The sequence below is a fragment of the Heteronotia binoei genome, chromosome 1 (genome assembly GCF_032191835.1).
Source record: "Heteronotia binoei isolate CCM8104 ecotype False Entrance Well chromosome 1, APGP_CSIRO_Hbin_v1, whole genome shotgun sequence".
Classification (NCBI taxonomy): Eukaryota; Metazoa; Chordata; class Lepidosauria; order Squamata; family Gekkonidae; genus Heteronotia; species Heteronotia binoei.
Window position 1 is genome coordinate 33,646,178 of NC_083223.1, and position 25,440 is coordinate 33,671,617.

Sequence of the window (25,440 nt, forward strand, 5' to 3'; positions counted from 1 at the left end):
AGAGAGGTCAAGAAGAAGGAGGAAGTAGCCTCCATCAAGCACATGATCTTCTAGTGTAAGCATGTAGTTCTATAGTGTTTGTTATTTTCACCTCCCAGTACCCTTTCCCTGTAGAAATAAATATGTTTTTGCTTTTTCATGTTAAATGCCTCTCAATGATTATTTGATCCAGTGATCCATCGGACTGTTTGAGATAAAGAAATAGAATTTCAAACAGAATTCCCTAACAGTTTGGACATGTATAGCTGAGAAGGACAGAGGATTTGCATTTTACAAAATTTTTTGTTCTCCCTTGCTTCACTCTGGTGTTGTGCTAAAAATATGCTTGTAATCACTTTCTTTTAAATAAATACTTAAAACTTTCAATTCTGGAAGAGGTTCTCTGTACCACATAGACTCCATTGTTTCAGACATGCTATTTTAAAAGGGAGTTCTGGTGGAGGGTGGGGGTGGGAAGCAAGTAGTTGGCAACTGGCTATTCCCCCAGGGGTAGGTCAGGTGCTGGGCTAACGGGAGACACTGAGGCAAGGCCTCTGAGTTTGGAAGGCAAACTGGGAATTATGGTCCTGTCAGCAGGAAACTTCTATATTGATCAGGTGGTGGTGGCGACTACTGGCAGAGAGAAAGGAAAATACCCTCCAGGGGAGTTCATAGAATCACAGAATCATAGAGTTGGAAGGGACTTCCAGGGTCATCTAGTCCAACCCCTGCATAATGCAGGAATCCCACAAATACCTACCCCAAATTCACAGGATCTTCATTGCTGTCAGATGGCCATCTAGCCTCTGTTTAAAAACCTCCAAGGAAGGAGAGCCCACCATCTCCCGAGAAAGCCTGTTCCACTGAGGAATCCCTCTAACGGTCAGGAAGTTTTTTCTAATGTTGAGCCGGAAACTCTTTTGATTTAATTTCAACCCATTGGTTCTGGTCCTACCTTCCGGGGCCACAGTAAACAATTCCACACCATTCTCTCTATGACAGCCCTTCAAGTACTTGGAGATGGTGATCATATCACCTCTCAGCTGCCTTCTCTCCACTATAAACATCCCCAGCTCCTTCAACCTTTCCTCATAGGATTTGGTCTCCAGACCCCTCACCATCTTCGTGGCCCTCCTCTGGACCCATTCTAGCTTGCCTATATCCTTCTTAAAATGTGGTGCCCAAAACTGAACACAATACTCCAGGTGAGGTCTTACCAGAGCTGAGGAAAGCGATACCATCACATCAAGTGATCTGGACACTATACTTCTGTTGATACAGCCCAAAATTGCATTTGCTTTTTTAGTCACCGCATCACACTGTTGACTCATATTGGGAACCCGAAGGAGGGCAAGGCAGAAATGGGGCCTGCAGGGTGGAGCAGGCATGTTCTGCCACAGTAACCCTGACTTATGAGCAAATGTGGTGTGATAACTGGACATGCACAGTCCATTAACATGCACATCAAGCTGCATCTTAGTACCTTTGTCTGAAAGACAGTAAGTATCCAATGACTGAGAAGCATAGATTTTTGGTACTAATTGGAGTAAGGTCTAAAGAAATGTAACACTACAGTTATTCTTGTCAGACTGTTTTCTAAATTTGCAAATTCAGATCCATATGGTAATTTGGCTGCAGTGCTTTAATTATGATCACATTTCAAATTAGCTTTCAATATCAGTGCCAAATCTAGTATGAAGGCAATGGGTTAACTGGAGAGACTGCCAATGCCTTGGAGAAAAAGGAAGGCTATATTCTGTTCATGAATGATTTAAAAGCCTAGTCCTTTTTAAAATAACTGAATTCCAGATATGGCCCATGACAGCCAGAGGAAGGGTTCATTTACAATTTTAGGGTTGTCCCCAAATTTCACATATATAAATGAGTGGGATTTCTTACTACCAATTGATTTCCATAGTCTTTCAGTTGCCTGTAGCAGTATGTGTTTGGGTTATGTAGATGACAGTCCAATGCCTTCTAGCCAAATATAGGATAAAATGAAAACCAAAACTATCTGTGCCAAGAGAGTCTGGAAAGTGACTCTTGCCAGAGCTTTGCTTGTTTCACTAAAACCCTCCATGCAATAAAGTTCTGTGATTAGGGAGTTCCCCACCTTGCCTGTCTTTTTCAGTTGTGGCTTTTCATAGGAAGGTCTGAGTCTTTTATTATTTCTTCAAATAAAGATTCAAACATGGAATCAATTGGGAGAAAGGGTTTTTTTTTTTTTTTTAAAAACATACATAGGTAGGCCTGTACTATGCATTAGTCATGGACAATGTGCCATCTCTAAGATGTTAATTCCATCTCTAAACTGTTAAGATTTAAAGGTTTCCATCATGAGTCATATTTTTAAAGTACGGTAGTGATGTGCAACAAGATCATGTCCCCAACATTTTTAGGATTAGCAGCCCTAAATATTTAAGTTGCTATGCAGTCTCGCATAATGCCCGGTGGATTGATAGGAATTTAGCAAATTGGCACTGCAGCCGTGCCTTTATGGTGGTAATGCTGAAACAGAATCATAGAGTTGGAAGGGACCTCCAAGGTCATCTAGTCCAACCCCCTGCACAATGCAGGAATTCCACAAATATCTACCCCAAATTCACAGAATCTTCATCGCTGTCAGATGGCCATCTAGCCTCTGTTTAAAAACCTCCAAGGAAGGAGAGCCCACCACCTCCCGAGGAAGCCTGTTCCACTGAGGAATCGCTCTAACGGCCAGGAAGTTCTTCCTAATGTTGAGCCGGAAACTCTTTTGATTTAATTTCAACCCATTGGTTCTGGTCCTACCTTCTGGGGCCACAGAAAACAATTCCACACCATCCTCTATATGGCAGCCCTTCAAGTACTTGAAGATGGTGATCATATCACCACTCAGCCACCTCCTCTCCAGGCTAAATATGCCCAGTTCCTTCAAGCTTTCCTCAAAGGACGGTCTTCAGACGCCTTACCATCTTCGTTTGACCCCTCTCAACAGCCACTGTTTCAGCAAGTCTTCCACAAAACCACAGTCCTGCATTTTGTCCCATCTGAATGTCAATTCCATCCCCCTCACTAGTTCTCCCCCAGTCCTTTGATTTCATTGTCACCATAGAAAGGGGAGGGGCCATGGCTCAGTAGGACAGTATCTGTTTTGTGTGCAGAAGATCCCAGGTTCAATATTTGGCATCTCCACTTACAAGGATCACGCTGTGACTGACCTCTGCCTGAGATCCTGGAGAGCTGCTGCCAGTCTGATCTTGATGGACCGGTGGTTTCATTCAGTATAAAACAGCTTCACCTGTGTTCACATAGCCTGCCTTGTCCACATAATGTAAATTACAAGAAGTCTGGGTAGTGATCACATCTGCTTGGTGCACTGGGGTTCAAATACCATAATATAATCAGCAGTGATGCCAGAAAAGGATCTGAAGTGATGCACAGGTGAGTTGGGTCTGGTTCTCATGCTGCCTGATTGCTGTAACAATGTACTTTCTCTGCATGGTTCTGTGCCACGGTCTCATTTTGTCAGAGGCCACTCCTGTAACCCATGGCTCCAGGGCCAAATGTGGCTCAGTACGGAACTAAATAAGGCTCTCTAAAAACTAAAATTAAATCATTGAAGTCTTTTTATATTGGAGAGGTAGGTGGGAAGCTAAAATAAGCAGTATGTTAAGGGAATGGCAGGAAAGGCTTTTTAGAGTGATCCTTTACGGAAAGAAAAACAACAGAGGTGAGCAGTTGCCACTAACCCAAGTGCAAAATGTGCACTAATTTCTACCAGTGCACTAAAACGATGATGAAAAACATTTTATGCCATTTCTCTGCTCAACTTTGGGTCCAGAAAACAGTGAATGGTCACAACATTAAAACAACTTTAAATATATCTGCATTCTAATATATATATATATATATATATTAGAATGCATTAACAAGAAGGAGAGTCAGTGAAGGAATGCCAAACAAAACAGAAAAGTCTTTACCTGCTGGCAGTAGAGAACAATAGAAGGGGACAGATGAGTTTCTAATTGTGCGAAGTCATCCTATGTGTTATTTATTACTTATTAGGAGACCTTGAATGTGCTAATTCCTAATAAAGCACCAACAACAGCCAAGGCTTAGACTGCCAACATTTTGCGGATGATTAATCAACATGTCAATTATCAGCAAAGTTAAATAGTTTATTTTCAGCTATGCAAATGGCATTCCAGATACTGGCTCTTTGTTAACCTCTGGCTCTGAGTCTTGACATAGTTTGGCTCTTTGGCTACAAAAACCTGCAGTATATCCTTCCAGTATGTCTGAGGATGGGTGACATTTGGTAGCATAACCATGATATACTGCAACTTCACTGGCTTTGATTTTACATTGTAGCAGTCCAGTGACAAATACCCAGTGGCTGGAAAGGAGATGATAAGGCTAAGCCAGGGGTGACCAACGGTAGCTCTCCAGATGTTTTTTGCCTACAACTCCCATCAGCCCCAGCCATTGGGGGGTGACATGGTAGAGGTTTACAAGATAATGCATGGTATGGAGAAAGTAGAGAAAGAAGTACTTTTCTCCCTTTCTCACAATGAAATTCGATGAAATTGCTGAGCAGACAGGTTAAAACGGATAAAAGGAAGTACTTCTTCACCCAAAGGGTGATTAACATGTGGAATTCACATGGGGTGGCGGCCACAAGCATAGCCACCTTCAAGTGGGGTTTAGATAAAAATATGGAGCAGAGGTCCATCAGTGGCTATTAGCCACAGTGTGTGTGTATATATAAATTTTTTTGCCACTGTGTGACACAGAGTGTTGGACTGGATGGGCCATTGGCCTGATCCAACATGGCTTCTCTTATGTTCTAGGCAAAAAACACCTGGAGAGCTACCGTTGGCCACCCCTGGGTTAAGCCATTAGGGGACTATAACTAGGGTTGGGCTTCTGTACAGAGTTTCTGACATTATTTGTGTTCTGTATTTATTTAGATGTGCCATTTGATGACTTGCTGGTTTCCTTAGTATACCACTTTGAGGTTTTGCGAAAGCAGTATTAAAACAGCCCATAATTAACTACTCCACAAAGTGTAATGCAGTCTTGGGTGGTCCTAGCTTCATACCCACTATGAATAGTGACATAACAATCGCTGAGAATTTGAATACCACCCACAGACATTTTTATGAGTTACTACTGTTATGTACACAAGTTTCATCTTCTCTAACGGCATGCAGTTCTGAAAGCACTTGCTGCATTCCTCCCCCCCTCCTCCACCGCTGCCTCTTTCCTGCTCATCCCCTTTCAGCTACCAAAGGACCAGGATTACAGCGGCATGAAGACAAGTAGCTTTTAAATCTGTGAATTCTTGAGCAGCGGGAAACCATTAAAGAATTGGTGTTTCTTAACAACACTCACATGGGAGTGCTTCTCTCCCTCTCCCCCATTCCTGACAAGCCATGTGCTTTAACTTGTTTCAGTGCCTCATGCTTATCTTCCGAACTCTGTAACAAGGAAATGAGTTGGCTGGGGATCAGGAGCCCATGCTGTGTGCAGGCAGCTCTTATTAGTCAAGCAGAGGAGACACCATGCTCCACGGTTCAAGAACAAAAGTCATTTTTTATATATATGTAATAAAAAAATTCTAGCTGTTTTCTTCCCCCCAGCTTTTGTTATTGTGTAGAATAGCTTGAACTTAAGTTTTATTAAGGGTTTCTATTTGGCAGGGCTGGATAACAAATCTGACTGCCTAACTGAAGTCAGAGGAAGAAGAAAGTGCTGATTGGGAATTGCTGGTTCTAAATTAGCTTCTCTGGAATCACTGCTTCTGCAGGTGCGTGGCTGTGGATACCCTGTGGATAATCTCTGCAACACAAGCATTTGCATGCTGCCTGAATTCTCAACAAACTGCAATATAGGATTTTCAATCACCCACAGAAGACATATCCAATATTACTTTTGCTTGAAGGTGAACTAGAAAAGGCTGCATGCATCCATCTCATTTGGGGTCGATGCAGATTACAGAAGATATCCTAAAGAATTTGGAAAACTTCAAGTTTAGTAATGAGATTTGTCTGGGAGCCTAAAACCCATACCGGAGATCCCCAACATGGTGCCCATAGGCTCCATGGTGTTGTGGATGCGCCTCATGGTACCTACTTCCTTCTTCCCAAGAGCAATGCTAGTTTTCCTCACTGGAGCAACTTCAGAAGACCCCAGGAGGCATCATCCTTGTGTCTACAGGGAGCGGAAAAGTCCAAAGAGACAAGGGCGGCACTGCTTCTTCAGCAGGTCACCCGCTGCTGATCGGTGGGGGGTGGTGGTGGTTGTCAGCTTTTAAAGAGCCGGGGAAGACAGCGCTTTGCCCCTTTCCTGGCCTTAAAATCGTAAAAACGGAGGGTGCTGGAGGCGCCATGAGGGGGTGTGGGGCAGCAAGGCTGCACAGCACTGCGGGTGGGGCGGGATGGGGCAGGGGGAGCAGGCTGTGACCCAGTTGCCAACAGGCCGCGAACTGGTAGTGGTCTGAAGCCCGGGGGTTGGGGACCCCTGCTCAAAGTGATGCTGGTTCTGAGAATGCCTTTCCTGTCAGGCTAATTCCCCTGTGTTTAATGGTGGAAGCTGCCCACTGCCTAGTCATCCAGCTACCACCCAGATTTGTAATGGTCAGATCTGATGGTCACATCTGATGGCACAATGCTCCCCATTGTGCTGCCTGCACTGAGACCTCTGTTACAACTATTATGATCCAGGGCTGGGATCCATAAGCTCTATTAAAATTCTATTTAGCTGAGGTTTCCTATTGTCCTTTGTATGGCAAAGCCTCTAGAGACTAGCATCCCTTGTGCTCCCATGAGAGCAATGGATCTATCATGCTCATCCATCATGATCTATTGGGCCAGCCATCTTTCCAACAATGGATGTCTTACTAGAAGCCCCAGTGGAACCTTAGCTAAAACCTGCCTTGGTTCTACCTTCAACCTGCAATATAAAGAATCAATATAGCACAAAGCAGGAAGGATGTCCCTATTTCTTTCAGCACTATATAAAACAAATACGAGAATGGTGGGCTGCGTCTAGGACAAGAACGACATCCATCATTTGGCCCCTTTGATAAAGCCATAAATTCCATGGCACTGGTCACAAAAATCTGCACCTCTTCTGTCTTAGTCTTCAAAGGAGCTGATTTACAATCTTTAACTACCAGTTATCAGCTGTTCATTTGGGATAGCAAAGCTCCTACCTGAATGTTTACAAGAGGACTAGTATAAACAGGGTAACCTTCTGATGCCAGAGGTGTAAGAAAGCTTTCTAAATACCATATCCCCTCACCAAAGAACATAGCTTATTCAGATGACCAGCCCTGGTTACAGTCCCGTAATGGCCCACAGTCTTGCCACAGCGTTTTCCTTGGCCGCAAATCCAGGTTGTGCTCAACAGCACCACCAAGTCAGATTTGCCGCAGAACTGAGATTTCTCTCTTGAGGGCAAAGACTTGTTTAGTACTAAAACTGACAAAATCCTGAACAAAATGGGGAAGGACACATTCTCAGCTTAGGCCCCAGAGATAGTGACTCCTGTACCTCCTCCAAAAAGATCCAAGCCCTATTTTATGGTTTATCACTCTTATTATAGAGGCAGATGTCTCAAGCCTTTTTATCTGCTCTGTGCTCAATCATCTGCACATCATACTGGAGGCTGCCCCTCCCATGCAGCAACATCTAGATCTCAGGGTCCAAACCAACCATCTTAATAAACAGGGCTTTTCACAGCTACAGCCCTTGTTTAGAGCAACTGCATACAGGGGAGTAATATCGTTCCCGCCTAACTTGCCAAGACATTTGTCAGGACCAATGGGTCCTTAATATAGTATCCAAGAGGCATGCAATGGAGTACTAATTGTTTCTCTGCAATTCTCTCTCTTTATCCAATGCTTTCACCCCACCCAACTTCTGGTAGGAATCAAGAATAACACCAGACTCAAAGATGCCTACAATGAACAAGGTTTTATTCCAGATACTTTTCTGGTAAACATGGAAGGGTGATTCTTGATCTGAAAACTCTTACTGAGTTCCTGTCCTACCACCACCACCCCAAAATTACAATGTCACCTGATGCTCTACCACTGTTGCATTCAAGTGTCTGGGATCATGATCTTGGATGTGCTAGATGATTACTTTAATGTTAAAATCACCTCCCTTTTGGGCCCCAGAGTATTTAGCAAAATAATGGTCACTGATATGGCCTATATACGTAGGTTCAAGGTCAAGATTTACTTGCGCCTTCATGACTGGCTGATTGTATTGGACATTAAAGTAAAATTGCAATAGGATATCCATCTAACCTTGCATGTGCTCAAGACACTTGCACCTAAATATGGATTCTAGAAGTCCAGGTAATTTTCATAGGAACTGTCTTAGACTGTTCCTTAATAAAGGACTTCTCACCACAAGACAGACCCCTGGTACCTGGCTGACAATACTTTATTGTCAGCAGCTCCAGATACAGCCAGACATTTTTATTCAAAGGCTTCTGAGTCTAATGGCCTCCACCACTTCAGTAGTGCTGTATGCAATGCTATGCATGCACTCACTACAGCTTTGGTTCCTCTGGACTTTTGATGCACATCATCATCATTAGTTGAAAAGAAGGAACATTCTGGGACAGGTTCTCCAATCACTACACTGGTGGATAGTGGGTGGTTTCGCACTGTGAAATCGACATGATTTTATCCCGTTGTGAAAAAATCAGATTCAGTTTGAACCGTTTCTGGGCTATCAGACAGCTGCTGCTGAAGTGGCAGGATCCTGGCAGCAATCAGTGGTTGTCCACTCACACTGCTAGCCTGGCTCAACCACAGACCCCTGTGGAAAGGGTTGTCTTTTTAAAAAAAGGTCCCTGTGTGTGCTCAATCAGAGAAGTACACAAGTGCACCTCAGAGAAGGGTTAGGAGGAACCCCCCCCCAACCTTGCCAGAAATGGCTCGGTGTGATAACACATTTCTTCCACTTCTGAGTTGCACTCATGGGATCACACAGCCGGCGATTATGTGACCTACATCCAATTCTGGCTGATGAAACAGAGAAAGTCCAAGTAGCTTTTTTGATGCGGTTGGGAGGCATCTGGAGTCGGAGTGAGAATGGAAGTGGCTCGGAGGGCAGATGTGCTTGTGTGATCGCGCACTTTTCATCTGAATGGGAGGCGGGGTTACGTCGGGGCAAATCTCCTGTGTGAAACACCCAGAATGTCCCAACCTCTTGACAGGGATACCATTCAACCATCTTCCATTGATCTGACAAGCTAACAAAAAAACCCCCTTCACCCCAGTGGCTGGTAGTTGCCAAAAGGAGGAGGAAATGAGTACTGGAGGGGTTTGTGTATATGTGTATTCTGGAGGAAAGTCCACAAGGTCCAGTTTTGCCATTTCCCATCCTTAGTTTTGAACAACACAACATAGGCCTACATAAAATAATTTTCAGATTCCTGGAATATAATTTTCTGCTATTTTTATTACTTTGACATTAGCAGAATAAAGGTTGTTACAATGGCTCTTTCCTCAAACAAGAAGTTTTGTGGCACCTCAGAGACTAACTATGCTGAATAAATAATTTACTGGTTCAGATTTTAACAAGAGATCTAATTCTATTAATCAGGGCTTAAATGATACGATTACTGCTGTTGTAAAAGGGCACAATGCTTTTGGGTTTTGCATAGAAATGTACCTTTGGCATTTCACGGTTAAACAGTAGTTTGGTGGTATCCTAAAGACTAACAAAATGTATTCCAATATAAAATGTGAGTCAGAGTTCATTTCAAATGATGCACGAAGTGTACATCTTTACCAGGCTTCTTTATATTCAAAGGTACAACAGAAAGGCAGGAGTGGGGAAATATTGCCAGTTCAAAACAATAACCAGAGAGAAACCAATCTGTTCAAAATGGGTGAGGACCACACCCAAATGGTAATAAATGGCAGATTAGGATTAAACTAAAAGCAGATCCAAAGACAAGTCCAGTGTGAGACATGAAAAGCAGATCCAATAGGGACAGTACAATGAGTTGGTAAAGATCAGCTGAACTAATTAACATCAATTATGTATATAAAAGTTGGACAATGAAGAAAGCAGAGAGGAAGAAAGTTAATTCATTTGAAATGTGGTGTTAGAGGAGAGTTTTAGGGATACTGTGGATCTCCAAAAAGACAAATAACTGGGTTGTAGACCAAGTCAAGCCTCAACTCTCCCTAGAAGCTAAAATGACTAAACATAGGCTTATTGTACTTGGGTCACTTTATGCCTCCTAGCATCGGTACCAGTGTTCCCTCTCAGCTGAGTTAGCATGAGCTAGCTCACAGATTTTTAGCCTCCAGCTTACATATTTTTGTATTAGCTTGGGAAGGATGACCCCAGCGTACAATAATTTATGCAGCAGCTTACAACTTTAACACCAGTAACTCACAAAGTAGATCTTTTTTGCTCACAAGACTTTGCAGCTTAGAGGGAACATTGCTCGGTACTCCAAGGTTTCCTAAATCTAAATGCAAAGGCTCCCAACAGTTTGGATGGATGGATCTCTTCTCCATTCATCTGCCTAATCCCCTTTTAAGGCCATCAATGCTCAAGGCCATCACTAAATCCCCTGGCAGTGAATTCTAAAATTTAATAACTTGCTGCATGAAGAAGTATTTCCCTTTTTCTCTTCTGAATCTATTGCCTGTCAACTTCACTGACTGCTCCTGGGTTCTACTACTATTATGGGAGGGGAAGCAAAAGGTCATTAAGGTTCTATTAGAGATCACTGAGAGCCAAAAAGAGAAGTCTAGATGACTGTGCCATTTAAGCAGAATAAAAGAAAACAAGCATGAAGTACTTAGTCCTTTCAAAACACTGGCTATCACCAAGTAAACTCAAAATGCCACTAAACATTCTCAGAATTTGAATAGAAGGCAGCAGATTGGTCTCAGAGGCCCCAGTCCTTCCTTTCAGCCACTTTAAAATTCTATATAAATACAGTGATCCACGTAACAGTCTCCTCCAGATTAGACTACTGTAACTCACTTTATGCAGGGCTGCCGTTGAACTCACTCTTGAAAACTCAACTGGTCCAGAATGCAGCAGCACGAGTCCTTATTGGGCCTCTTTAAGAGCTCATATACAACCTGTGCTCTGTCAGCTGCACTGGCTCCAGATTGAGTACTGAATCAGGTTCAAGGTATTGGTACTTACCTTTAAAGCCCTAAATGGTCTGGGACCACTGTATCTATGGACTGCCTCTTCCTATATACCCCTCAGAGAGCATTACACTCATCAGGTAACAACCTATTGGTAATCCCTGGCCCCAAAGCATCCAGCTGTCCTTTTGGGGGCCCCAAAACAGTCCAGGGCTTTTGGGGGCTCTGGCCCCAACCTGGTGAGACTTGGGCCCTGAAGGACTTGGTTCAGTTACAGGTTCTGCAAGACTGAGATGTTCCACTGGAGAGTGGACAGTGACCACTGAAGAGTTCAGCTGGCTTCCCCCTTTCTCCCCACTTCCTTATTCTCTATCCTCACCCCCGCCCTATTTGTCTTATTTCTTTTTATCCAGTTCTTTTCTGTCTTGATTTTACCCTCCTTTTTTCCTCTCCTTACTTGATTTTTTCAAGGGCTTGTTTTTTTATTTACTGTTGAGCTGTCCTGAGCCCTGCTTGGTGGGGAAAGGAGTGGGATATAAGACAAACAAACAAATACTTTTATTAAAGAGCAAAGTTTGAAAAAAGATCTTCATACTCCATACTGCATACGTTATTTTTATAGAAAAAAAATAAAATGACTTCCATGTGAAAAAACATAACAACAAAAACACGAATAATGAAAGGGTACACATCATTTATGGAGTGCTATTTCCTAACCTTAGGAAGTATGCAGGTAAAAATCTAAAAAACAGTATGTATGAATTTTGCTTGATGGACACAAAGTATTCATTTCCTCCATTCTGGATTAAAAACCTAACACAGAGAGGTAGATGCTCCACTTCTGCAGGTTTTCAAAAGGGAAATGAACATAAAATTGTTTCTTACATCTTGGGTAAAATCTCCCACTTAAGGTCAACTTGCAGTCTGACAGGTTCTCTGTGATCTTGGCCAAATAAATATTGCATTAACAGCCATTCAGATCAAAGTAATTTTAATGTGGTTGGAGAACATCCCTTTCTTTTTGTTTTTTTAAAAAACATTCCCACATAACAAATGAAATGAATTACCAAGGGAAGTTATGTCAGTTGTGTCACGCGATTTGCTTCTGGTTTACAATCTTTAGAGAAAAAACATAATTAACTACTGCCTGGACACAGTGGGGTTCTCCTGCATTCAATTTCACTCTTGTTAACACAGTGGAACAATGAAAATCTGTAATTAGTATGGAAGCAGCAGGAACACAGTGGCTTTGGCTGGGATTTGGCCTGTGATATTCGTATATGCTCTCATGCAACATTTCTCCCAGACAAAATTCTCTCAACAGCCAAGAGAGGGCACTCTTTCAATAAAAAATGAGACTTAAAACTGGATTGGTGTTGCATGATGATTTCCTAGCCACACTTTTCTTTCCACAAAACAAGCGCGCACGCACACACACCCCAGCATTTCTTGGGAAATTCACATGAATGCAGGTCCTGGAATTCAGGTAAAATTACTAATTCTGATGAAAGAAAGCCAGGTGCTTCAACATAGAGCTATAGTTGTTACGATTACAAGAAAGATATGTGTATTTAATTCATTTATTGGATTATAGTCCCTCTAATATGAAATATGATAATATGAGCCCTGTGGTGCAGAGTGGTAAAGCTGTAGTACTGCAGTCCAAGCTCTGATCACGACCTGAGTTCGATCCCAGCAGAAGCTGGGTTCAGGTAGCCGGCTCAAGGTTGACTCAGCCTTCCATCCTTCCGAGGTCAGTAAAATGAGTACCCAGCTTGCTGGGGGTAAAATGTAGATGACTGGGGAAGGCAATGGCAAACCACCCCGTAAAAAGTCTGCCGTGAAAACACTGTGATGCAATGTCACCCCAGAGTTGGAAATGACTGGCGCTTGCACAGGGGACTATCTTTACCTTTAATATGGAAACTGCTTTGGCTCTTAACTGCAATTCATTTAAAATACTCTTGAAAAAAGGGAAACATGTACTGCCAACTATCACAAAAAGAGTTGCCAACCTCAAGGTGGTACACCGAAGAGGGTTATGCAGAGAAAAATACTGTGAATTAATAACTAACAACAATTATGATATATAATTTCATTAAATATTTATAACCAATATCATTTGAGTCAATACTTCATTACAAAGTATATAAAGTCCGTAAAATTCATTTCCTACTTATATCTTTCACAGTTCCTTAGTCTCATGCCCATTTAATAAATCCCAAAGATTCCAAAGTATTTAAAGTGCCAGTAGCAGTCTTTACATGATTAAAGTGCATCCAGTTTCAAAATGGAAAAAAGTGCTTGTACTTGAAACAGTCAGTCCTGGAATCAAGACTGGATTCTTTCTCACCACCTCTAATGGAGTCAGCTGACTTTTGCTTGTGCTTGTGATGCAGACTGTTTGCTTTTGATGGATTGAAAGATATAAGAAATGACTGAGTTCAAGCCCCTTTTTGAAAAAGAGCACCGAAATGGACTTGCAAAAGCTGGCTGACTCCGTTAGAAATGGTGAGCACTTTTTTCCCATTTCAAAGCTTGATGCACACAGGTGGTATTGGGTATAAATATTTATTCCATCATAATTGTTGTTAGTTATTAATTCATGGTGTTTTCTTCAGCATTAATCTCCAGGTGGTGGCTGGAGATCTTCTGGGATTACAACTGATCTTCAGTAACATCACAACTCATGGTAAGATGCATTAAATTTGTGGACTGTTTCATTATACACCCATGCAAACCTTAAATAAGTGTGTTGTCCCCACTCACAAGACTCTAAGTGTTATCCTCTCCCACCCCCTTCAACAATCAAGAGAGTTCATGCAAGCTGAAGTTTTGTTCAGGACAGGCACTGCAGATTTTGTACAATTCCCTACATGTCACAAGTCAGGCTGACACAACCAAGTAATCAACAAATCTATTGTAGTATCAAACTCCATGGATTATAGCCCACTTTACCAGGCGGCATGAGTTTTATACAGTGGGACCAAGATGCCAGAGAAATTGGTGGGTGTTCTCTCAATGCAGCGGGACATGAGACAATGTTCATGCAGAAAATTAGTCTTGTGTGAACTAGCTCTAGAACAGAATTGTGAACAAACCAGCTCTTTCTCTGCGATGGTACAGCAGATGCTGGCTCTCAGCAGGGGGGGCCCTTTGTAAACGCAGTGACATAGTCAACAATCCGTGAGCTTAGTTAAGATTGGTGGCTAAACTTGTATTCAAGATCTATTTGCAGTAGTTTCAAGTGTTTCAGCACAGGACAACCCCCCCCCCCCAAAAAAAAAAAAAAACTTAACAGCTTCTTCTGCCTGGCTTGCATTTAATGTGACATTTTCAAAACTCAACAACATTTCTGCTCTACCAGCAGTAGTTTTTGTTTTTGAAACCAAGTGTTTTTTGGAGTCAGCCATTCTTTGCAGAATGGAAGTCTGATTTCATCTGAATTCAACAGGCGCATCCTCATGTTTGTTTGACAGGAGAGTGCTACCCATAGTTCTGTTTTCTTACACATATTTGAATGTTCCCATATTATTTCAGTAAACATGGTTTTAATGGTACAAAGCACCAGTAGGCCATAAGGACTGGAAGCCACACATGGCCGCTAAAGCTTCCGGTCAGCATTCACAGTCCAGCTCAGCTTCTTGTGCGGCAATTCACCTGTGGGCTGGTCAGCCTGGGAAAATAGGACTTACCTGATTACAGAGCAATTGTTATAAGAAATAAAAATGTGAATAACATCCTACATGGGTTGTGTCCACCTTCTTCCATGTTTTGGTAAAAAAAAAAATGGGACACACCATAGTTTATTGTGAACTAGAATAACTTCAGGACAAAAAATGATGCAACAGGTGGCCAGTGTCGTATCTGAGACATGCTGCTGTCTAGTGACTCAGGGAAAGCATTTAGAGTGATACTTAGACAGATAATTAACCTGAGGTTTTTATTAGTATACCCCAGAGAACATTATACCCTTAAAACATATACTCTCAGAATGAATAAAGAGGAATGCTGCAAGTGTTTCCATTCCCACTGTGCTTCTCACTCTAACGTAATCATTTTCTCTGGCACAGAAATATTGAGATGCTGGTAATGCAATGATAATTTCTTTTGTCTCACCTGCAGAACTGCCTGGAGTGGTTCATGTTGGGGCCTGCTTTAATATTGCCTTTTTCTGGGTCATAGATGGTAGTTGCTCGTGCATAGGCTCCTCCGAGAATAAAGATGAAACCGTTGAGGGTGATGGCAGGAGCGTATTTGTTATCTGTCAATGGAAAGCAACATTGAGATCAGTTTCCAAGCTTGTTGCTGAGTCTTTTTGTTTGTTTTGTATTTATACATTCCTTGTATTTCAGATAAGTCATGTTTCTTGAAATCGCCAAGTCAAGAGAGAGGAAAACAAGGAAGGTCTTTTTGCAGCTTTGTGCTGCTGATTTTGTTCTTCACTTCCAAACTTTAAAAAGTTAATCAGTATTCCCCTTTCCAAGTACACAGTTGCTCAGATCCAGTCCCTTTGCCTCTCCATACCTCTTCAGGGATTTTTTTGTAGCAGGAACTCCTTTGCATATTAGGCCACACACCCTTGATGTAGCCAATCCTCCAAGAACTTACAGTAGGCCCTGTAATAAGAGCCCTGTAAGCTCTTGGAGGACTGGCTACATAAGAGGGGTGTGGCCTAATATGCAAAAGAGTTCCTGCTACAAAAAAAGCCCTGCCTCTAGTTATGAATTGTCATCTATAAGAACAATGGCTCTCTGGCAGATACTGAATGGCAGCACATACAACACAGATGAATAACAGAGTTATACATAATTTTTCTCTGTACAGAGATAAGTTAGGTATTCCACAAAAGTTTTTATTGGTACCCCTCCCCCACATCTTCAGGTCACAAATTATTGTGATCCTGGGGCAGGGAAGGAGTTGGTGGTGGGGGAGGAAGAAACATGTTCCGAATTGACAGACTGGAAGAACAAATTAATTGAGTATTCAATGATGGCAAAACTAACATTGTATTTACATAATAATAATAATAAGACTGCAGATTTATACTCCGCCCTTCTCTCTGAATGAGAGACTCAGAGCGGCTTAGAATCTCCTGTATCTCCTTCCCCCACAACAGATACCCTGTGAGATGGGTGCGGCTGACAAAGCCCTTTCAAGGACAACTCCTAGGAGAGTTATGGCTGACCCAAGGCCATTCCAGCAGGTGCAAGTGGAGGAGTGGGGAATCAAACCCGGTTCTCCCAGATAAGAGTCCGTGCACTTAACCACTATACCAATAACAGATTGAATCCAGGATTTCAAGAAAAAAAGAATGTATTTTAAATTATATAGCTGAAAATTAGGTCTAAACTGTCAACGTTGAGATAGAGTCAGGTAGTACATGTTTGTGATAATTAAATGTTAGATATGAAGCAATGAAGAAAAGATAAAGATACAACAGAAGTGAAAATTTAGTGTATATAAATAAATGTTACACAACCAAGAAAGTTCTGACTGACAACTGTAATAAATAGATCAGTGTAGTATTGTAGTTTATGTAAGATATCATAGATAAAACAGATGACCATAAATGATTGTCTATGTTCATGCTGACGTTCATGCCTATATTTATGTAAGACAATCATCTATATGATCCTGCTTTGGCCGGGAGGGCGGGATATAAGTCTAATATATAAATATATCATATGTATAATTGTAGTAATATATTGTATATTCTGTTTGTAAAAAATATATTCTTTTTTTAAAAAAACCACACATTGTTATAGTCCTAGGGGCAGGGAGGGAGTGGGGGTCCAAAGGGGAATAACAAAGCACATGATGCACAGATAACTGGAAACAAAAGAAGCCACAGTTGTTATTGGAAACAATCACTGGAGCATTGATGCAGCATGGAGCATGGATCCAGCATTGGGCAACCCGCTTCCCGTTGACTGATGGCTCTAACCATCCATCCCCAGAGCCTCCCTGCTGGGTGACCCTGTGTGGGATGGCTGCAAGTCACAGTGTGGCTCCCTTGCCGTCTGAGGATGAGAGCTGTGTGACAGCCCCCAAACTGGGTGTATTGTTGGATGTCCTCACCCCCAAGAACCCTTATGGTGGTCCCCAGACCAGGGGATGCAGGTTCAGCCTCCCCTCACATTGGATGTGTCCCAATGCACAAACAGTCTACAGAAATGAATGATGAGAGCCCCCATGCAATTAAAACTTATACCATAAATCACCAAGTCCAAGGGAGGGTTGGCCTCAGGTGGCTGGGGAGGGCAGGCCAGAGTGAAGATTTGGTCTCCAGGTTCACCTGGGATCTCTGTGCCATGCAGCCAGCCTGGGTGCCCTGATTGGACAATTTGTGCTGCCTCTGCAGCTAATCAGTACTTCTCCCTTCCAAGAGAGGAGGAAGGGGAATTCTTCCCCTCCTCAGACAACTAGAGTGAGTTTGGTGGTGTACTCACGGCAAAGCTACAAGAACATCCTATAGGACATTATGAAATCCTATGAAATGGCAGTGAAGGCTGCAAAGACTACTCAGCCTCCACTGCGTCTGCTAGCTCTTGCCCAGCATAGTTGTTTAGGGTAACCAGATCCTTAATGTCCCTCAAAGAGAGGGACCCAAACAGACACAGAAATTCAGCTATTAGCTCAGAAGCATTTATGAGCTTTTTTGCAGACCAAATTTTGTTGCTTTGCTGCAACTTGCCTGCCAGCTTTGATAGTTTGTGAATTTTGGATTCAGTAATCCATGTAACCGTCACCTCCAGATCAGACTACTGTAATTCTCTCTATGCTGGCCTGCCCTTGAGACTGACCTAGAAACTTCAGCTGGTGTAGAATGCAGCAGTGCAAGTCCTGATGGAAATGCCACATATCCAACTGGGGCTGTGCCAGCTACACTGGCTCCCAGTGAAGTACTGAGTCAGATTCAACGTTTTCACCTTTAATGTCTTGAGCAGAGCAGTCTGGGACCAACGTTTCCTTCGGTATGTTTGTGGAAGGGCACTGCGCTCTACTGGTAATAATGTTCGGGTAATCCTTGACCCTTGGGAGGTCCAGCTGTCCTCAGCCAGGGCCTTCTCAGTCCTGGCCCCGGCCTGGTGGATCTCTCTGCTAGATGACATCAGGGTCCTGCAGGACCTCATGCAATTCTTTAAGGACCGTAAGGCAAAAAAGTTCTGTCAGACCTTTGGTTGAGGACAGCAACAGTTTGCTATTCAGCTGGCACATTCCTTCCCTATCCCCCCAATGCTTTGTAAGTTTTCCTTCCTCATCCTGCTAGTCCAGAATGCAAAAAAATTTATAAGGCGCCATCTGAATTTTTCATAAATTTGCTATATTGGTTTTTAACTTATATATTGTTTTTAACACATGTTGTAAAATGTCCAGAGCCCGGCGTGAGCTGGGATGTGGCAAATAACAACTATTATTATTATTATTATTGTCAGCTTCTTTCTTGAATATACGTATACACTCCATTTCTATCATGAGCAAAGGAGATGTCCAGTGTGAGGAGTCAATATTTCAATACTACCTACTCAAACCAAAGTGTCATATTTGCAATCCTGTGCAGAGTTACTCTAATCAAAGCCCATCTCAATACATGGTCTTAGACTGGAGAATCTCTGCATAGGTTTGTGCTGTTTGCTTTGGATTTCACCACAAAGCTATACGGAAAAAATGAGATACGAACTTGTTAATAAATTTAAATCATAGTGTTTTAAGGCACTGTATTAAAGTATTCGTGCTCAATGCCTAAGCAACCACATCGGCAAACATGATAGTTTGCTCTGTGCAAGGTATTTCTAAACTAGCACTCTACTAAAATCTGTTTACGCAGACACTGTTAACACATTGGCCCACACACTTTTGGATCGCTTTTTGCAGCAACTGATGTGTTCCTATGGATGAGCTCTAGAAGACAGGTCTGTAGTAAATAATAGGTCTGCTAAGATTTCTGTGGGTAGGGTTGCTAGCTTTGGGTTGGGGAATACCTGGACATTTTAGAGGTGGAGCCTGGGAAAGGAAGGGAGGGGCCTCAGAGTCCCCCTCAAAAGCAGCTATTTTCTCCAGGGGAACTGATCTTGGTCATCTGGAGACCAATTGTAATAGTGGAGAGATCACCAGGTGCCACCTGGAAGTTCACAACGCTAGCAGGGGTGGGGTGGGGTGGTTTAATAGCTTAATATCATTCCAGAATTTCCAAAGATAGATTTAAGAACAATTTTAAAATGGTTTCTTAGCCTGCAGATCTGAACTTGCATGCTTGCATCAGAGCAGTAAACTGACCAAAGGAGAGTTCTCAGACTGTTCATTGAGTTATTTATTGAGTTAATGTGGTATGCTTGTACAGTTATACACTGGAAACTGATTTTATCCTCACTGTTAGATAACAGCAGCATGTTTTTATGTGGAGTGGCATACCTTTTTACATTCTGAGAACAGCCCTGGATTTTGTAGCTTGCCTACAACAACATATATACACATGAAGCTGCCTTATACTGAATCAGACCATTGGTCCAGCAAGGTCAGTGCTGCCTACTCAGAGCTCAGTGACTCTCCAAGGTCTTATGCACAGGTTAAGTTGCCTGACTGATGGGCCCTTTAACTGCATATTCTGGGGACTAAACCTGGGACTTCCAGCATGCCAGGCAGATGCTCTGCCACTGAACCTTCCCACTGAAGTGCACTGGCCTTACAGAATATATACAAAGGAGTGTTTTTCCTAACATACACTTCAGTTTATTTTTCTCATCTCAGACTAGGTATATGTGACAACACAAGGTACTTTGCTTGTATCAGATTTAGTAATCACCCGTAGGCGATTACTAAACTGACAGTCTTTATGGAGCTTTACTTTAAAAACAAACAAACAAACAAACCCCAATGTGACTGTAAGCACAAGTACATCCCTCTGGGCTAAGAAGAGTTGTAACTCTGCTAAGGATGGAACTGCAAAGCCGTTTAATTGTGTCTTTCTTCTTATAGGACTGTGAGCCTATTTTCCATTTCCAATAATTACATAATAGGCTGATTTAGGCATTTTGAGTACTGAGTCTCACTCGCCAGATGACCTGGGCATCTCTACCTTGTATATGAGAGAGGGAGTGGATGAGAATGAGAATCTCTTCCAACTTCCTGAAAGCCAAAGTACCAAGCAAGTATCAGGGTGTTAAAGAAAAACTCTTTTGAGAAACAGCAGTCCTCTGCTAGATAATCTACTTATATGACATGAAAACCAAAAAAGCACAAACACGTCTAAAAGAAAATACTGTTTTATCTGAGCAGTTCTTTAGAAGGATAGGAGTAGATTCACTCGAAAGCCAAAAAAAGCCATCCGTCTGCATTTTCTCAACTGTGCCATTACTATAATTTGACAGCCTTCTTGAGCACCCTTCCTCCTTTTATTGCCTGCAGAATCCAAAACTGTGTACGCCTGTTATTGACACAAAAAGCTCTCTCATATACGAACACTCCATGTATGCTGATCACATTTTCACAGGCCCTTTTGAGCTAACGTGACTTTGTGGAAGACACATTAATCTAACAAAAGAGATCTTGAAACTTCACCTCAAAAGCCCACAGGGATATTCTTCTGGGCTTCCTCAAGGCAGAAACAATAACTCCTCAGGAGGTTAATTCCCTGCCTTCATATTCTTTTGTTGCATCAAAGAAAGAACATCTCTCTTTGGTGTTTTAATAGCAGAATTTTGCTTTTATTTCTTACACGCAGTTAGCATGATCTCTCAGATTCCTTTGTACTGGCCTAGCTTTAGGCTTGGGTGCCCTATAACTGCTTCCAATATTCAGCCTGTCTGCTTTATTTTATAAAGAGGAGAAGGGTATGAGATTTTACATGCTGGTCGCAAGAAGGAAGAATATTGTATCAAGTGACCTCAGGTCAGGGCTTCTAAATTACAGAAACCTGAGGGGAGGGAGGGAAACAGACAGCAAGCCAGTCACTCAACACATTTTTTTGTTGTTACAGGACTGTGCGCTGAAATCCCTCAGGTACCACAGATGGGAATATCCTCATGATTTTAAATTTATTTTATCATTTAACAGGAATTTTAACACTGAAATTGCTTTGCAAATATCTTTCTTTCTCCCCACCCCCACAATAAGAAATTGATATCTGTTAATAGGGTTGCCAGGTCTGGGTTGGAAAAAACCTGGAGACTTTGGGAGAGGGTAGAGTTTGGGGAGGGGAAGGGAAGGGAAGGGCCTCAGCATGGTACAGTGCCATAGAGTCCACCCGCCAAAGCAGCCATTTTCTCTAGGAGAGATGATCTCTGCCAGTTGTTAAAGTGGAAGATCTCCAGGCCCCACCTGGAGGTTATCAAAAACACAACCACAAGGTTATAGTGACAATTAACTAACAAATGAATTATTAAGGGACTTTATCAGGGACTTATATTTCTTTGTGTTTATGGTTAATAATACATTTGTTAGTTAATTGTCACTATAACCTTGTGGTTGTGTTTTTGATTATCTCCATAGTGACTTCTCTCTTAGTTCAACCCATCTGGAGGTTGTCAACTCTACAAGTGATTTCTCAAATGGAAACGTGTTATAGGGCTGCCAAGCCAACACTGTGTTGAGAAATCCCTGGAAATTTAGGAGTGGAACATTTGAGAAGGCAAAGGGCCTCAGCAGGCTTTAGTGCCATAGAGCAGGGGTGGCCAATGGTAGCTCTCCAGATGTTTTTTGCCTACAACTCCCATCAGCCCCAGCCATTGGCCATTGGGAGTGGTAGGCAAAAAAACATCTGGAGAGCTACCGTTGGCTACCCCTGCCATAGAGCGCACCCTCTGAAGTGGCCATTTTCTCCAGAGGAACTGATCCCAAACCATACATGGTTGGCAACCCTAAAACCCAGTAGTCTTGGCACCTAAAAGGCTTTTAAAGATAACATAAGTCCCTTTGCTGTTTCACTGCAACAGACAACATGGCTACCCCATCCAGATTCCATCAATGGATGATACAAGATTAGAAACAGGAAATCAAAACATTTGTGTTTAGACTTGACACTTCATTCAGCTCTTCTGCTATTTTTATACAATGGTCAAAAATAAAGAGGACCCTAGTGGCACCTTAAAGGCTAACACATTATTCATTTTTTTTCTGCAGCAGGGGACCGTCTGGAATTCAACTTAGCAAAGACTCAAATCTGTGATGGGCCACTGTTATCCAAACAATAATACATGCTAAAGAAACCCATAAGAAGGTTATTGCAATGTGCACTACTATTCACCAATAAAAGATCTAAAAAGGACAATCAATGAAAGGAAACAAAATGTACTCTCAAAGCCAGTGCCTGAAAATCTACCCGTGTACGTATCTAAGGCAGAGCTGAATCCCAAAACCAACATACAGCAATGAGGATAAGAGAACACCAGCTGCCTAGTATGTTACTGTGGATTCCCGGCAGAGTTGAGAGAGGGCCAAACAGCAAATAGGTTAAATTAGCAACCACTTCTAGGATTTCAGGCATCTGGCAAGAGCTCTTGTTGCTCCTTGAAGCCTGTGCTCTCTGGGATGACATCTGAAAAAATAAATGCCCAGCATCAGGCAGAAAATTAAAGCGAGGACAGTGAAGAGCAAGGAGGGGAAAACATTGTTCAATGACCCTCCAATAATATATGAGACAGGCAAGAAGACCTGCAGCAGATAGCAGCAACGTAAGAGACAGCCAGTATAATTGTACTGTTTAGAGTGTCAGCTAAGGGCTGGGAAACCCAGTTTTGAATCCCTACTCTGCCACAAAAGTTGTAGCATAACCTTGGGTGGGTTACGCACACACAGCCTAACCTACTCCACAGTATATAATTTTGAGGGTTAAATGGAGCAAGGAAAAAATGACACAAACTGCTTTGGGTCCCAACTGGGGAGAAAAGTGAAGTATAAATATAAAGGATTTGCAGAAGGCATCTCATCCCCCCCCCCACTATTTCCTCTTTCTCTTTACAGAAAGCCCATAGCTTCTCCCCCTTTCCTGCTTCCTTCTCTCCTTCTAGGGTTGCCAACTTGGAGATCACTTGAAATTACAATGGATCTCCCAACTACGGAGATCAGTCCCCCTTAGGGTTGCCAGCTTCAATCTGGAAAATTCCTGCAGATTTGGGGGTGGAGCCTTGGAAGGATGAGGTTTGGGGAAGGGAATGACTTCAGTGTGGCATAATGCCATAGCATCTAGCCTCCAAAGCACTCATTTTCTCCAAGGGAACCGATCTCTGTCAACTGGACAGCAGTTGTAATTCCAGATGATCTCCAGGCCCCACTTGAAGGTTGGCAACCCTAGTTACCCTGGAGGAAATGGCTACTTTGTAGGATGAAGTCTACAGCTTTATAGTCTTCTGAGGTTCTTCCTCTCTTCAAACCCCACCATCCCATGCTTCACGCACCCAAATCTCCAGAAATGTTCTAACCTGGAATTGGAAAATCTATCCCCAACCAACAGCCCCACTGTCTTAAGCTCTTGTGGTGCCAGCCACTGGGCTGGGTCCAATTGCATGGTAGGGTATCCTCATGAACATTTAGAGGGGGGCTCACTTTCCCTTGTATCTCCCTCCCAGCACTATTTCCTCTTTCCATCCCCATGGCAACCCGATATTATCTCCCCTTTACCTGCCTCATTCTCTCCTTAGTCATTCACCAACCTATCTTCTATTTGCCTCCCACCTGCAGCTATATTTTTTATTTACTTCATTTATATCCCACCTTTCTCCACAGTGGGGACCAAAGCAGCTTACATTATTCTCCTCTCTTTTTTATCTACACAGCAACCATGGGTAGGTTAGTCTGAAAGTATGTGAGTGGTCCAAAATCACCCAGTCAGCTTTAAAAGGCTTAATTCAGAAGGCTTTTGCATCTGGTTAGAGAAGAGGTTCATGACTGGCCTGCTCCTAAACTGAACACTTAAGTGGCATTAAGAGTGCCACAGAACAGAGGTTGGGAATTGCCCGGGCGCACTCCCTGCCCTACTTCGCTCCTTGTGGGTGGGGGCGTGGAAGGGTGTGGGTGGTGGTGCACAGTGAAGTGCTGCAGAGGAGGGTGGTGGGGCTGCCCAGGCATTGGCCTAAGGCACCAGGGGGAAGGGCCCAATTTGGTGCTCCCCCTGGCCTGGCGCCCTAGGCAAATGCCTAATTTGCCTACTGGCAGGGCTGCCTCTACAGTTGCCTTCAGGACATTTAAAAGAATGTAGAAAAGCAACATCAATATTAGAAATAAATAAATATTAGCTGCAGGTCTCTAACCCAGTCTACGCTACCTCAGATCCATGACCACATTAAGAAGGGCCAATTTAAATATCTTGGCATCTGGAAACCTGCCCTCTTTATTTCTGTCCTTCTGGATCTTGAACTACTTTCTCTTGCCTCCCAATTGATGCTCAGCTTCCATATCCTTTGGAGAAATTTGGTAACAGCTACTGCTACTCAAAGTGCATATTTGTTTAGAAGGAGGACCCTGCTGTGTCTTATAATCATAAATTATTGTAGGTACAATTGCCTTGAAGTAGGATATAAACATGGTAATTACCACTCATGTGTAACTTTAGTGAGAATGAAAACTGAAGACTTGTTAAGAAAAATGACATGAAAAGTAAGGCTGGAATTGAGAACAGATTCTAATCTTCGTTATAAGAAAATTTCCTAAATCAGGGATAGCTTACTGTTTGCTGAACAAGAGCTATTCACACAACTATCATGATTATGAGTTTGGTCACTGTCAGACGCGTGGGGAGGGGGGGGGGGCGGGGAGGGCGAGCCGCCCCAGGTCTTGGGGTCCTCGCATTGGCAAGGGGGCCCCCAAACAATGGCCGTGTTGCTGCGAGGGGGGGGGAGAAAAAGAATGGAAGCGCCCGACAGCGAGGGGGAGCGCGCGCCGGCGGAGGAAGGGGGTGTGGCGGGGAGGGGCGCGCGTGCGCACGTCGGGGCTCCTCGTTCCCTTCCCTTCCCCCCTCCCCTTTTTTCCCCCCTCTCTCTCACGCAATCGGGCTGAAAGCGCGGGAAAGGCACGTCGCTTTTTCTCCTCCCTCGCCTACCACTCCCATCAGCCCCAGCCACGCGGGCCGGGGCTCTGTTCCTTGGAGCGCACCATTGCTGGCCCCACGGAGCTCTGATGCAAGCAGGCAGCCCCGTTGGTCTGAAGCAGTTGAACAAAGCAGGAGCCAAGCTGCACCTTGAAGACCAACCCATTTTTATTGTGAACCTCAGCTGTCTTGCGCTCTTAAGCACACTTCACCAGACGAGGAATCCAGCACAGGGAGCAAAGCCTCATGCTGCTCAGATCCGAGGTTTGCTCAATTGGTTCATTTTAGTGCATGCTGCTGTTTTGTTGCTTTC

General features: G+C 43.0%; 1 protein-coding gene across 1 annotated transcript in view; it reads right to left on the reverse strand.

Moving 5' to 3' along the window:
- KLHL29 (kelch like family member 29) overlaps window positions 1-25,440 on the reverse strand; it is a 713,901-nt gene that overhangs the window by 9,895 nt on the left and 678,566 nt on the right. The window contains exon 13 of the mRNA XM_060233441.1: window positions 15,224-15,368. Within this exon, the coding sequence (XP_060089424.1) occupies window positions 15,224-15,368 (145 nt within the window). The remainder of the gene's footprint in view (window positions 1-15,223; window positions 15,369-25,440) is intronic.